This window comes from Ilyonectria robusta (assembly GCF_021365365.1).
Source record: "Ilyonectria robusta strain PMI_751 chromosome Unknown BGZ61scaffold_9, whole genome shotgun sequence".
NCBI lineage: Eukaryota > Fungi > Ascomycota > Sordariomycetes > Hypocreales > Nectriaceae > Ilyonectria > Ilyonectria robusta.
Window position 1 is genome coordinate 321,384 of NW_025764443.1, and position 12,939 is coordinate 334,322.

At 56.6% G+C, this 12,939-nt stretch overlaps 8 protein-coding genes across 8 annotated transcripts; 7 read left to right on the forward strand and 1 right to left on the reverse strand.

Annotated features, from left to right (window-relative positions):
* Positions 1–120: 120 nt before the first annotated feature.
* On the forward strand, positions 121–1,254 carry BGZ61DRAFT_450923 (HAD-like domain-containing protein). The gene has a single exon (XM_046245772.1). It carries the CDS (start codon positions 250–252, stop codon positions 1,048–1,050), a length of 801 nt encoding a protein of 266 aa, XP_046104596.1. The 5' UTR covers positions 121–249; the 3' UTR covers positions 1,051–1,254.
* A 1,884-nt stretch (positions 1,255–3,138) lies between these two features.
* On the forward strand, positions 3,139–3,481 carry BGZ61DRAFT_450926 (uncharacterized protein). The gene has a single exon (XM_046245773.1). It carries the CDS (start codon positions 3,291–3,293, stop codon positions 3,459–3,461), a length of 171 nt encoding a protein of 56 aa, XP_046104597.1. The 5' UTR covers positions 3,139–3,290; the 3' UTR covers positions 3,462–3,481.
* A 675-nt stretch (positions 3,482–4,156) lies between these two features.
* Positions 4,157–5,471, forward strand: BGZ61DRAFT_233826 (uncharacterized protein). Its single transcript, XM_046238245.1, has one exon. The coding sequence runs from the start codon at positions 4,336–4,338 to the stop codon at positions 5,107–5,109; it is 774 nt and encodes a 257-aa protein (XP_046104598.1). The 5' UTR covers positions 4,157–4,335; the 3' UTR covers positions 5,110–5,471.
* On the forward strand, positions 4,941–6,002 carry BGZ61DRAFT_450928 (uncharacterized protein). Its single transcript, XM_046245774.1, has one exon. It carries the CDS (start codon positions 5,247–5,249, stop codon positions 5,835–5,837), a length of 591 nt encoding a protein of 196 aa, XP_046104599.1. The 5' UTR covers positions 4,941–5,246; the 3' UTR covers positions 5,838–6,002.
* Positions 6,003–7,782: 1,780 nt separating this feature from the next.
* On the forward strand, positions 7,783–8,854 carry BGZ61DRAFT_233834 (ras family-domain-containing protein). Its single transcript, XM_046238246.1, has 2 exons — positions 7,783–7,994; positions 8,082–8,854. The coding sequence occupies exons 1-2, from the start codon at positions 7,890–7,892 to the stop codon at positions 8,685–8,687; spliced, it is 711 nt and encodes a 236-aa protein (XP_046104600.1). The 5' UTR covers positions 7,783–7,889; the 3' UTR covers positions 8,688–8,854.
* BGZ61DRAFT_233835 (uncharacterized protein) lies at positions 8,855–9,710 on the forward strand. The gene has a single exon (XM_046238247.1). The coding sequence runs from the start codon at positions 9,022–9,024 to the stop codon at positions 9,529–9,531; it is 510 nt and encodes a 169-aa protein (XP_046104601.1). The 5' UTR covers positions 8,855–9,021; the 3' UTR covers positions 9,532–9,710.
* A 1,088-nt stretch (positions 9,711–10,798) lies between these two features.
* BGZ61DRAFT_233864 (uncharacterized protein) lies at positions 10,799–11,525 on the forward strand. The gene has a single exon (XM_046238248.1). It carries the CDS (start codon positions 10,909–10,911, stop codon positions 11,434–11,436), a length of 528 nt encoding a protein of 175 aa, XP_046104602.1. The 5' UTR covers positions 10,799–10,908; the 3' UTR covers positions 11,437–11,525.
* On the reverse strand, positions 11,365–12,412 carry BGZ61DRAFT_233873 (uncharacterized protein). Its single transcript, XM_046238249.1, has one exon. It carries the CDS (start codon positions 12,285–12,287, stop codon positions 11,616–11,618), a length of 672 nt encoding a protein of 223 aa, XP_046104603.1. The 5' UTR covers positions 12,288–12,412; the 3' UTR covers positions 11,365–11,615.
* Between the last annotated feature and the right edge of the window lie 527 nt (positions 12,413–12,939).

The window sequence follows — 12,939 nt, forward strand, 5'->3', positions numbered from 1 at the left end:
CCGTTTAGCCATGTTTGGCAGTTTCGCCTTGAAAATCAGATTGTTAAATCTAACTTGCCATAATAGGCTACAGTAGCTATGCGCGAAATGTTGTCATCTACAGGGCGTGGTCAAACAATATCAGGTGACCCGTCCTTCCTACCTTATTAAGCGTTGTGCTTCCTCGGCATCGCGAGTCTCATGTTGAACTTCTAAACCACATAACACGTGCCTTTACAAGACAAAGAAGAATTTACCTCCACAGTTAAGATGTCTCCCGGAAAGATCTCCCCACTCGCCAAGGTGAAGGCGCTTCTGTTTGACGTCTTCGGCACCACCGTGGACTGGCGCGGCACCATCACCGAAGAGCTTACCCTACGAGCCTTTCGAAAAGCCTCCTCTGACCTTCCCGAGGGTCTCAAATCTCGCCTCCAGGCTCTCACTGAAGATGACTGGGGGAAATTCGCGGAGGAATGGCATACCTCCTACGGCGTCTTTTGCCATACATTCAATCCCGAAACGGATACATGGAAGACTGTCGACCAGCATCACCACGAAAGCCTGGTTAGTTTGCTGGAGAGTTGGAACCTCACTGGTCTATTCAATGCAATGGAGTTACAGTCACTGAGCCTCGTGTGGCATCGTCTCTCCCCATGGAAGGACTCATCTGACGGGCTGAAGAACCTGGGCCAGACCTACATCACCAGCACACTGTCCAATGGCAACACCGGTCTACTCCGTGATTTGGATGACTTTGGAAGTTTGGGGTTTCGAAAATTCTTCTCAGCGGAGAACTTCCGAGCTTATAAGCCGAACCCCGCTGTTTACCTCGGTGCTGCACGCGAGCTCGGTCTTGACCCCGAGGAGGTAGCATTGGTTGCAGCACACCTCAACGACTTGGAAGCCGCAAAAGCTTGTGGCCTCAGAACCATCTACGTTGAGAGGCCAAGAGAAGAAGAATGGGGAAAAGACGAGAGGTATGAGGGGGCTAAGGAATGGGTTGATCTCTGGATCGACGAGGAGGAAGATGGGTTTGTGACGCTGGCCCACAAGTTGAAGGAAGTTGCATAGGACGGAGACAAGACCGAAAAGGGATGGAGAAAAACGAATTCATGCATGATCGCCATTGGGAAATGGAATTCTGGCATTATATGAGTCGTCGTCTACGTCATCTGGCCTCAAATGCAGCTAGGACGAAGGGGATGAAAACCATGCATCGAACACGTAGCACTTAATCTCGAAAATACTTCGAATAAACCCAATCACACCCTGGCTGGTCTCTCCAGAGGTTCATTGTGTTCTAGACTGATGTATCCTTGTCCTCCCCCTCGCCCGTTCAATTCCCGAACAAGAAAAGCGTCGGTTTGATTTAGGCGGCATACGGTTGTCACGCTGATCCTACTTGCGTCCGCTTCGCCCTTTCCGACAAGGGATCGTCCCTTTTGTGAATGATTCGGTCAACCATCGGATAGAGTTGGTGTTGGTGGCACCACAATATACCCTGCCCATGTAAGAGTTGTTGGTCTCACTTCGGCCACGCGTGTGGCGGCAGGCACGGCAGATGATGGTAACTTGAGGATTGCTTGTAACCAACGGCAGGATGTCGGGAACTTTACGGTTCACAGGGAAAAGAAACCGGGGGATTCGCGACATTGGCGGACAAAGCCACACACCATGTTGGTTGTCAAGACGAGGGCGAGGGGGCTGCAGCAGTAGTCTGACTCTGAGCTATTTCATGGCGAGATGAACTTGTCATTGCTCAGGAAGATTGAACACCTATCATTGAGAAGAGGAAGGAATATGTGCTTTGCGTACTACGTTGCTGAGGCTCAAAAGAAAGGTTGCCAGGCAAGTTTAGAGTTGGAGACTGTGTCTCAGCTGATAAGCGGCCGGTTTCTCCGTGTCTCACACGGACCACGAAAGACCAAAGCAAGATCCGGGAACGGCGACAACAAAGCTAGGGATTCCCGATGTGACCTCGAAGCCGGAATCGGTCTTGTAACTCAGCTCAACCCCTCCCATCTGTTTGTCGCCACATTGACGCCCTGCAGAACCGTTGAGAAAAAGGCGGAGAAATGGAACTGCAAAAATGTAGACCCGTTAGTGATATGCACACCGAGAAGGGGTCCTCCCGGCGGTTTGTTGGCGTGCCCAATCCGTGGAGTGCCCGGCATGCTAGGTTCGCCGGGTTCATACCCGCTTGCCTGGGACCCCGGGAAAGGGGGCAGAAATAGGAGGAGACCCATTCCATAAACACCCGAGCCGGTCTTGAAACATCCAACGGCGGCGATGCCATGGGGTGTGAGGAGCCGAGCCAAGCCGCATCGTTGTCTGGGGTGGTCGCAGAACCCATGCATCGCGGACCGAGAATGCATTGAAGGGGCCTAGTAGAGCCGCCACTTGGAGATTCTATGCCCGGGCTAGGTTGTTGATCGAAGATGGGAGCACGTTAATGCCAACATCCGGCAGGGGAGTGAAATGGAGGGCAGCACTTCCCATGTGAAGATGCTAGCCCGGTGTAGGCCAATCGGTCCTATGCGGGAGGTTGGCTGCGACGACGGGCAGATGCTCGGAGGCTATGGAAGTAAGTGAAGGGGGTAGGTGACGCAGGGAGGATAGAGGCAGCCCGTCAATCTGGACAATTGAGGCTGTGCCGCCACTCTGCTGGAGATTGAGTGCCTTTGATATTCGCTGCGTCTGCGTTTACTTTGTATGAGAGATTGGACGTTGGAGGTTGATGTGAGTGCAGCCAAAGGGTGGGGTAAACTGGGCCCGCTGGCCCGGCCCATCATCTGCGACCTGCGACCTGCGACCTCAAGCTGCGGCCCCAAATACCCGAGAGACATTAACCGCAAGCCGAGCCCGGCAATCGAGTTTGCTGCGTGAGTAGGTACCTAGGCAGGTAGGCAGGTAGGCAGGTAGGCATGGAGAGGTAGATGGGGTATATACTTGGCCTCGAGGTACCTGCCGTGCCGCCAATTAGCCCGGTGTCACACATGTGCTTGATTTTCCCACGTCTGGTAATGCGGGGTGAAGGTGTGGTGGTGGTGGGCGGCCATTCGTGGTTGTCGTCATTGTAGTCGCAAGCAAGCAAGCAAGCAAGCGAGAGAGAAAAACCACACACACACACACACACACACATCGAGATCAACCCGACAGCTAACAAGCGCCAGAGCCGGCAGGCTGGAGGGCTGGTGGGCACCCGAACCAAGGCAGGGGGACGGCTCCGAGTGGATGGATGGCTGGGCAAGGAAGCCCAAAGCCCAGAGCCCAGAACCCAGAGACTAGAGGGCTCGTGTCAGCCGCTGTGCATGGCTGTCTGTGCATCCATCTGGCATGACGTTTTTGGCACGGCTGGCACGAGTGATGGCACCAAGATAGACGCCCGCGGATGCGGGTGCGGATGCGGATATGCGGATGCACGCAAAATGGGAACACGGGACAACTCCAACCAGCAAGGGGGGTTGGCTGACTCTACGTAGTTACACGCCTCTGCTTCTCGACCCGCAGTGTCTGTCTCTGCGTTTCCGTGTTTCTGTAGTTATTCGAATCGAATCGATCCCCCAGTTATTCGCATCGCCCATCTTCACCTGCCCGTGGTGGCACCACCACACGGCCGTTCAAGGGGCCGATAAACGTCACGGGCGGTCGTGCGTACATATATCCCCGAGTAGTAGGCATCGCAAGCGCCAACAAGCCCATGAACTCGCTTCATCCTGCGAGATGCAGCGCCTTGTGGCGAGGCACTACGATGCAGTCTGGTCCGCCAGACTCAGACCAGGACATCTAACTACAGCGGTATGCACAAAGTCCTGATCCAAATGACTGTACTGAGTATGAAACGCTAATCTGCATTGCGGTACAATCTAATCTTTATTAGGGTATACTATATTACCACTTTAAAGGCCAAGGTTAGAGTAAGTGTAAGAATCCTTGAGCTAGACCTTGAAGTAAAGAAAAAAGGCTTAGCATATCTAAAGTAATTAAATAGATACATTATTTTGGATCAGGACTTTATGCTTCTCACTGTACCTAGGTGGGCTGGTAACCCCCCTTTCGGAGCCCTCGAGGGCTCCATACTGCCTCTGGCTAGACATTAGGCACTCCCTTTCGGAATATTATGCGGTGGGCTAGCCTCCGCCAAGCCCAGGTATCAAGTATAGCGTTGACGGATTCCCGCTGGAACATGCATCCTGTAGCCCGTGAATTGTGGGATTGGGGGGCGGTAGCCTCGTCTCTACCAGGCCTAGATAGGTACAGCCATGTAGGGAGTACTTTACCCTCTGCTGCCCTTTGCCCTTTGCCCTTTGCCAATGGCTGATAGGAAGTAGCGAGGCATGGCAATGTCAGTAGCTAATGATTCACTCGGTCGTTGGCCGCCCGATCGGCGGGTGTCGAGTTGGCCGAAGGATATTCGTGGTTCGTCTTATCGGAGGGCCGCCGACAGGTCCCGCCGACCGTCTCGGTCAACCAACTGGTTACCGCGCTACAGCTCCAGGCGAACCTAGACAGGGACTGGGGGAGACGGGGAGCAGACGGGGAGCAGACGGGGAAGAGACGGGGACCTTGAAGGCGGCGCTGAAGGAGGCTAGAGGTCAGCTACTGTACTCTGCGTGCAGTGGTTCCAGATTATCATGCTGCCAGGGCGGCCGCGTGGTGGTGGCATGCTCTGCACCGCGGAATGACAAGACCATCTCCCAAAACGGGCGGCCGTGTGAATTGAAACGGGACAAGGCTCGCTTCTCTCCGTGTCTGTTTCGTCGGATGGTGCCCAACTCTCCAACCTCGGACCTTGTTAGGACGAGACGGCTGGGGGGTGGAACGTCTCCCGGGTCGTCTGGGTCTGGACCTGTTGATCAACATGGCACCAAAATCGAACCCACAAGCCACTCGCTCTGCTCTTTATCCGCCTCACTTGGTGTGTGCGCTGGGAGGGGCGAGGAGAGCTACTACGGCTGTAGTATGTATGTAACTTCGGCGCAGACGAGAGAACGAGATCGAGCCAGAGAGATCGAGGGACAGACCCGCCATTGCCGTGTACTGGAGCCGACAAGCGCGGAACCCATGAATAGTTTCGTGCGTTCCCGTCCCGGCACAGGTCTAGAGTCTCGTGTTGCTGCGTGTTGCTGATGCGGTTGCTGATGCGGTTGCTGATCTCCTGTGGATATTTGTGTCATCACCAACTGCAGTTGTGCATCGATTATCTACGCCCTAGTCCCTTGCGCCGTCACAGTACCCAACGGTACCTGACATAGCACACAAGAAACATGGCCGCCGCTGCACCTTTCACTTCGCTGCACCTTTTACTGCTGCACTGCTGCACTGCTGCACCTCTCTGCATCTTTCACTGCACCTCCTCACGCCGCCGGCCACCAGCACACGCCTCAACCGGTGCAAGCCAGCAGTTCAACCCCCTACAACCCTCTGGACAACAATCGCAGTGGCAGGGTTCAACAAACAGCCTCCCCCTCCTCATCCCACCCAGTACCCCCTCCAGTTCCAGCTCCCCGGTCTGCCAGCACACCCGCCAAAATTTTCATGGCTTGTCTTGTTCGCGGTGCAACTGCTCGCAGCTAGAAAACTGTTGCTCTAGCTTGCTCCTTACCTACCTACCTAGGTACCTACCTACCTACCTACCTACCTACTTACCTACCGAGGCATGTACAGTGACACTACCCGCCGTCAGCACAGGCCACCACCACCACCCCAACCCCAAAAACGGCCCCCAGCTAGTCTTCCCCCGGAGAGGGACAGCCCATACCACGGCCGGTACCTCGCTGGCAAACGACGCAGGCAAGCTCGCCAAGGTACCATCGAGGTACAGTGCAGGGCCGCACCATGCCCCTAACCAGCTCTAACCACCGGGTTCTAACCACAACACCACCCACAGCGCTGCGACCACCTGGTCCTGCTTGCTGCGTGCGTGCTGCGGCGTCCTGCAACCACCAGCCCAGGTGCAGAAGAAGCAAAAAAAGGAAAAAAAAAGAAAAAAAAAAGAAGAGGGTAAAAAAGGAAAAAAAAAACGCAACCTAAAGAAAGCCATGGTGAGAGCTGGCAGGGGACCCAAAAAATTCATGCTAGGGAGCGGAACAAATGCGAGGACCGGCCGAAGAAAACTTTTTTTCCTTTTCTTCTTCCCGTGCAGCCCCCATCGTTGCATCATCCCTTCCGAAGGATGCAGAATCGTACAGACAGAACAAGGCAGGCCGCAAAGGCCAAGCCGTCGCACGCTGCGGGAGGGTTGCGACAGAACCGTCACTCCAATACGGGCAGCCATTGGCTCCAGGCGCGCAAGCCTAGTTAAGGCATCTTCCGTCGTTGTTTCGGTCGAGTCAAGTTGAGTTACGTCGAGTCGAGTCAAGTCAAATCAAGTCGAACCAAGTCGATGTCGTCGTCCCGCGCGAGCACCGCACCGTACCGCACCCCGACGGTGCATTGTGAAAGTAGCCGTAGCTACCTACCTACCTACCTTACCTACCTTACTACGTAGTACCTGCGATCCCGGGGGCCCGGGTGGTTGCTTGCCGACCAACAGGGCCAAGACGGGCGACTAACGTTGGCAAGTAACCCTCGCCGTGCGTTGGTACCATCGACAGGCGACAGGCAGTCCAATAGGCAGGTAGCCATACCGACCGTCCAGGTTCTGAGAGGGGAGGGGGGTTTAAGGGTAGTAGTCCCCAAGCTCCCAAGTACCTACCCACTACCCAAGCAAATCCCATCCCCATCCCAACCCCCTCGACGAATTATTCTTTCAATCAATCGGATTAACGAATCCGCCTCGCTCCAGTCACCCAGCGAAATGGGCGCCCAGCAAGCGGCCTTGGAATCTCCCGGGGGTGTAGCGCGTCGTCCGCCTCTACCCTTCCGCTTCCTCCCTCGTCCTATCAGCACCCTTCCTACGCTTCACGCACCCTTGCTCCATGCTCATACGCAGTACTCCTGCTTGCTCTCGCTGCTTGTGCTTCGTCCCCAATAGAGACTTGCAGCACTGCAAACCCATCCTTTCGTCTACCGAGTACTCGCCGCACAGTACCTTGCTTACAGGTACCGGCCGTGTCCCTCAGATTCGATCCCCTTCCTCTGGCCGCTTCCTCTTCCTCATCTGGACCTTGCCCCCCTCATCCTGGTGCCATTCACTTCGCTGCGGCCCCTCCCCTCTGTGCCCCCGGTGGTGACATTCCCTCCCCCAACCCCAAAGTCCTAGGTACCTTGCCTAGCAGCCGCTCCGGTACCAGATACCTACTCCCCCCCCGGCTGCGTCCCCTAGGGCCCCTTCTGGACGAGTGCCCAAGGCGGCTGTCTCGCCCACTCACCCACTGTCCCCATGCCGCACACGCGCCGGATGGGTACCCGGAAACCTCCCTTACAGGTACCTCCCAGCCCGCCGCCTGCACACTGCCCGCCCACTGCCAGCCCACTGCCAGCCCACCCGCGGTCCATGTACCTGCCGGCTCCGTAGCATGTAGCATGGCCCTGTCGCTCCTGTGGGCTACCTTACTACCTACCCATGAAGGTACCTACCTACTTAGTGAACTAGGCCCCCGCCCACAAAAAGTCTCCACTGTCCGTCTTCACTTCGCCGCCAGCGCCAGCGCCAGACCGTCCATGCCTCTCGACCAAACATCTTCCAAACCGGACTGCCCTCTCTCGCTCACTGCTCTGCTACTGTCCGGCTACTGCTCTTGCTGCTGCTAAACTCTTCCCTCGCCCGACAATTGCTGGTCACAGCTCGAACCTCCCTCAAGCCACCCCCTCCTCGCTCCTCGCTTTCCATCCGCTCCGCTCGTGACGACGTCTTGTCAACTCCCCTCGACATCACTTCGAGCCTTGTCGCCGACCCTCCCCTTTCCTCCCCCTCCATCCCTCGGTCTTCGACCTTCCGCCTCCGCAATCTCGCCGCCGTCGTCATTATGGCAGGTCGAATGGTGTTGTACAAGCTGGTGGTGTTGGGAGACGGTGGCGTGGGAAAGACGGCCCTCACCATTCAACTGTGTTTGCAGCATTTCGTCGAGACAGTGAGTCCCCCCCGCCAGTTCTAGTTCAGCCTCGTGCTACCAGCTCCTCTCAGAACCTCCCCACGACTGACTCTCCGTTCCTCGCAGTACGACCCGACGATCGAAGATTCATACCGGAAGCAGGTCGTTATCGACGGTCAACCTTGCATGCTCGAGGTACTTGACACTGCTGGCCAAGAAGAGTACACTGCCCTACGAGATCAATGGATTCGTGACGGCGAGGGATTTGTCCTAGTCTACAGTATTTCGTCGCGCTCGTCCTTCTCCCGCATCAAGCGCTTCCACCACCAGATCCAACGTGTCAAGGAGTCGTGTGCCTCATCGCCGTCGTATCCTGGCTCCCCCATCTCCGCCGCTAGCTCACAGCTGCCCGTGCCCATCATGCTCGTCGGCAACAAGAGCGATCGAGTCACCGAGCGAGAAGTCTCAACGCAAGAGGGCCACGCCCTCGCCCGCGAGCTGGGCTGCGAGTTTGTCGAGGCCTCAGCTAAGAATTGCATCAATGTCGAAAAGGCATTCTACGACGTGGTTAGAATCCTACGTCGGCAACGACAACAGGCCTCCCGGCCCTCTGGTGGCTCTGGCGGTCGGCAACGAACGGGCAATGGCGACGCACACCGAGACCGAGACCATAACCGACACCGAAGGGGGAAGGATGGCGACCGGAACAAGTCCAAGTGTGTGGTGTTATGAGCAACCACGCACCAATGAGAAGTCCATTCGGAATATCGAGGAGAAAGAAAGAAGGAAAGAGAAGGACAAGAGAAGGACAAGAGAGAAACCGCTAACTGGAGGTTTGCCGGTGATGAGAGCCGCGGATGAGGGGTCGGGTTGTCGCAACCCCTCACCTACCAGAACAGGCTTGACGTCAAGTCTGGAGATGATTGGCGAGAAGCCGAAAGGGAACGGAGAGACGATTTATTCTTTATTGCGATTTTTAGATGGCCACATTTGCCCGACGACGAGGGCGACATGACGACGCAGCATCAAACGACGAACGAAAGCAGACCAGTTCCCGCACCGGCGAATGGCGTACGAACAAAAAGAGGCATATTCTTGGGGCGCTAGGTATTCTTTTGACATTTATACTATTCTTCTTTGCAAAGTTACGGGCAAGACCTGGGCGTCAACTGTATTCCCCGGATTCTGCCTGGCTCGCCTCGGACACATGTCAAAGGTCTGGGCGGGGCGGCAGTTGTGGGTGGGTGTGTTTCTGGAGTCTCTGGGGCCGAGTGCCTGTTTCTGCTTTCCCGCCTCTCCTGACTCCTTGCTTTGCGCACCCCTGGAACGAGGGTACATGCTTCCTTTCTGTGTCCTTGTTTGTTTTCTCTATTTTTCTTGGACACTGAGAAAGAGGACTGTATACTCGACACTGGCACCCTGGTTGGATTTTTATGGTTTTGTCACGCCAAGATCTTATGCGTGCCATACCTGGCCTGGAGAACCTTCTGCGCCTACCCGATCCCCCCTCGACCTAAGGATGGTGGACAGACTCAGGGGAGGAGGGGCTAAGAGGGGGAGCGGGGGAAGTCACTGAGCATGAAGAGGATGGATTGATCGGTGGAAGAATGGCTCTTCTTGGCCTGTCTTGGGCTAGGGCCGGGGTGGCTCAGTTGGCAACGACGGCTTGGACCTGGCAGGGAGGGAGGCGGAAGGGAGAAGCAGGGATGTCGTCGCCGTGTACTCGGTACTATGTGCGGGATGAGGTGGAGGAGAAGGGAGGAAGAGGAGGATCAAGAGGGGCCTGGCGGACGAGGAAATGGAAATGGGATAAGACGATGCACTGTATCTACGCATGAGGCAATATTGGGAGGCTGTGGCCCCAGAATAAAAGCAGACCTGATACCACCATACAAAAATGAAGCACTTGAAGTAGAGATGCAGAGCTGCAGAGATGCAGATGATGCACCGTGTCCTGTCAGCGAGGCGGCCTAAGGTGTGCGTCACTAAACGGGAAGGGGAATGGAAGCCCTACGGACGTTAGCCTTGTCCACGTCGGCCGCACTACGAGGGTAACGAGGCTAGGAGGTGTGGGCAGGAGGCGTGGGTAGGTGTCGACAAGGCCGGGGGCCCTGGACCGCGAAGAAGCCCGATTGAGAAAATGGGACTAATTGCTGGGATGTTGCATGGAAGGGGAGGGAACCTAGGGAAGGGATGGGATTGGGGGGTCGACGCCGACGCGTGTTGGGCCAGAGAGGGAGAGAGAGTGCGGACAGCGGCACTCATTTCGGACTCAGCTTTTGGATCCGAGAGTTCAGCGGATTCAATGGGTTCAGTTCTGAGAGAGGATTCCGTTGGAAAGGGAATTCACTTCGGAGGGGAGGGTTCAATTCTGTGATGCGTTCTAGGATCTGGGATGGGCTCGGGGCGACAGGGGGCGGGCAATAGAGTAGACAGCAGCGTTCGAAACAGGGCAGCATCTGTACATGGTCAACTGTATCCGTACGAAGTACACATTCAGTCGTGGGTCGTCGAGGACCGAACGAACGACAGACAGCAGCATGGCGACTGGGGGGGGGGGCTGTGTCAACGCCTCAAATCCAGCCCATTTCATGCCCACATTCCATGTCCATCCCACGCCTCGCTCTGGCTTGCCCCGACACTATGTCAGCCACGGGCGAGCACGTTCCCGGTTCTCGCTGTCAATGCAGCACGCAGCTGCAAGAGCTGGACTGCAGATGCGCTGCAGAACTAGGCACACCCACCACCCCCAGGCGGCGCATGCGCACAGAGGCGTCTCTGTGTCTTTGTCTTTGTCTTGGTCTTGGTCTTGGTCTTGGTCTCGCGGGTCAGACTTGGTAGCAAACAAGAACACCACCAACAAATAATAACTACAATACCAACAGGAGCTGCCTCGGTGGTGGACAGGCAGAAGCCCCCTTCCCTTCCCTTCCCTTCCCCTCCAGGCGGGTTCATGCCCAAGAACGCTCCCCCCCACCGCGAGTGCGCCGTGGGCTCGGACAGTGGGGGGACTGTTCCGACGCTGGGATATTTTTCTCTCTCTCTCTCTCTCTCTCTCTCTTTCTCTCTGGGCTCCCTCTCCCGGTGCCATGTTGCTGCGCGCAGGCCGTCGGGTAGTGTTGGTACCTACTACATGGCACGAGGAGGTAGGGAAGGTAGCTTCTCCCTCGCAGGGCCCCAGTTTTGGGAGAGTGGGGGACCAGCAGAAAGGCGAGATGGATGCAGTGGGAGCGAGGATAAGAGGGTTAGAGGCAGAGGCAGAGGCAGAGGCAGAGGCAGAGGCAGAGGCAGAGGCAGAGGCAGAGGCAGAGGCAGAGAGGGGAGAGGGGAGAGAAGGATGTGTGTAGGAGTGACGGACGAGGACGACGACAAAGTTGTTGGGGACGGAATTCCCCAAACAGTGACAACCTACTTACAAGTTAGTGTTGTTCGATGGAGAAAATACAGACATGTGAATAGCTGGCATGTACCAGCAAGTTGACGGTTCTATCAAACGTCAGGTCTGTCGTCGTCGGTTTTGTCTACCTGCGCGGTCGTCTGTGCTCCCCCTCCCGACATGATAGTACCTGGTAACTTGAGTAGGTAGTCGTCTTTGGATATCCGTATCCGGAGCCGGAGGTCAGCACGCACCTCGACGATCTTCAGCTGTAGCCGCGTTGCTCAATCGCAAAAGGAAACCCGGGCGGACAGAGCGAGCGAGCTGCGGAGAGGGCTGGTGGTTGGCGTCAAACTCCCGTTCGCATCGCATCGTCGCCCACCACGTCTGCCCGTATGCCCATTATGCCATGTAACATCACGGCCGCCCCAGCTCGACATACTACGTAGTAGAGTCACGAAACCAACAAAAAAAAACCTACCCACCCTCCTCGGGACAGCAACCACAAACGGGTGCAACCAACGTACACGGGCTGCCGCACGGGAACCCCTTCTGAGGAAGCCCTCTTCCCACTCACCCCCCATGGACGATGCGATGCTACCGCCATGCAATGCCATGCCCACCCCCCTTGTCCGCTCGTTCCCGGCAGCAGCGCCAACCAGGGAGCAACGTAATCGATAGCCTTGAGCTTGTTGACGTCTTGGGAAGTGATGGCGGCGGCATGCGGAGACGGGTGCAGGCGAGATGCACGAGAAGAGGCAACAAGGCAATGAGACACGGCGAAGCACGCAGCGCAACTGGATCGAAGAGCAGAGAGGCGAGCCGAGAGACCCGGGGTCTGACATTAGGCACAGCCCTAGCATCTGAGTTACGACAGGACGGCCGTGCTGAGCTGGCTTGGCGACTAACAAGTTGCGTGAGGTAGTACAGACTACAGTCAGAGATACCTTACCCATTCATTGACGCCGGTCCGCCAGCACCGCCCATACTTGCAGGTTGCGTCTCTCGGTCTGGTAGCTGTGAGCGGCCTGCCCGTAGCTAGCTCTCACCAAGGTGAAGCGCAGCTCAAGTGCCGATGACCTGACAACCCAAGCCTCCACAGGGGGGGGGGAGGGGGGGGGGGACACAGAACTTAGCACGGCCAGCTCTGGATACTCACCCTACTACGTATGCGGCTTTTAGGAAATGCACCCCGCCGTAGACGCCCTCCCTCCAATTGCGAATAGCACGGAGAGGGAAAAACGAATAAGCCCAGTCCCGCGATGCTGGTCCGGATCGACAGCCGGTCGGCCGTTGGGGTTCGTTGGGGCCGACGCGAACGCATCGTTCTTGAAGGCCGGGGCTAGCACAAGCGGGCAGTGGGGTTTATAGGTACCCTCCCTGGGGAGGCCGAACAGACGGCGGGTGAAGGTGCCGGGGCGGCGCTAGGAGTGACCTGGTCCGCTCGGTATGGTTGGGCAGATGAGGCCTTTGCTCTAGCTCTGAGGTCACCGACCTGCTACGTAGTAGGTACGGGATACGGGATGCCTTGAACTAGCTACCTTACCTGTCCGGTGCTGTGGTGGTTCGTCATTCGGTTACAGTACCGGAGAACGGCTGTACGCGGAG